The sequence below is a fragment of the Penaeus monodon genome, chromosome 23, assembly GCF_015228065.2.
Source record: "Penaeus monodon isolate SGIC_2016 chromosome 23, NSTDA_Pmon_1, whole genome shotgun sequence".
Lineage (NCBI taxonomy): Eukaryota > Metazoa > Arthropoda > Malacostraca > Decapoda > Penaeidae > Penaeus > Penaeus monodon.
Window position 1 is genome coordinate 36742438 of NC_051408.1, and position 444 is coordinate 36742881.

General features: G+C 37.6%; 1 protein-coding gene across 1 annotated transcript in view; it reads left to right on the forward strand.

Annotated features, from left to right (window-relative positions):
* LOC119588227 (protein Smaug homolog 1-like) overlaps positions 1-149 on the forward strand; it is a 2992-nt gene extending 2843 nt beyond the window's left edge. The window contains exon 7 of the mRNA XM_037936927.1: positions 133-149. Within this exon, the coding sequence (XP_037792855.1) occupies positions 133-149 (17 nt within the window). The remainder of the gene's footprint in view (positions 1-132) is intronic.
* Positions 150-444: the final 295 nt, after the last annotated feature.

Consider the following 444-nt stretch of genomic DNA (forward strand, 5'->3'; position numbering starts at 1 on the left):
ACCATGCTTGTTTTTTTTCTTTTCTTTTAGAGATAATTTGGAACAACTTTTTAAAGATATTAGTTTAAAAAAAAATTGTGAATCAATGTTTTTTTCTTTTAGCTCTAGATTAAGAATGTTGCAAATTTTCAGGAGCTACTTTTCCATAGTATTTTTTATAGTAGTAGGTTAGCTTAGTTCATGATTCAGATTTGATTTTAGTGAAAGGTATTATAACAGCGTGGATATCCACCATTTTCTTCAGCTTTGGGCAAAATAGTTGTGTAGCATAAGAAGCAATTAAATGAATGCTCTTGTTTCTTTCATCATACCTCGACCCTCTAAGGTGGAGTCAGCAGTATGGAGGTGATGGGTTCATTGGTGGTTCCTTCAGAGTCCCTCGAGTTGGTGGGCAGCGGCACTCGCACATCCCCGCAGGACTTCTCATGGGAGGCAAGGGCTTCC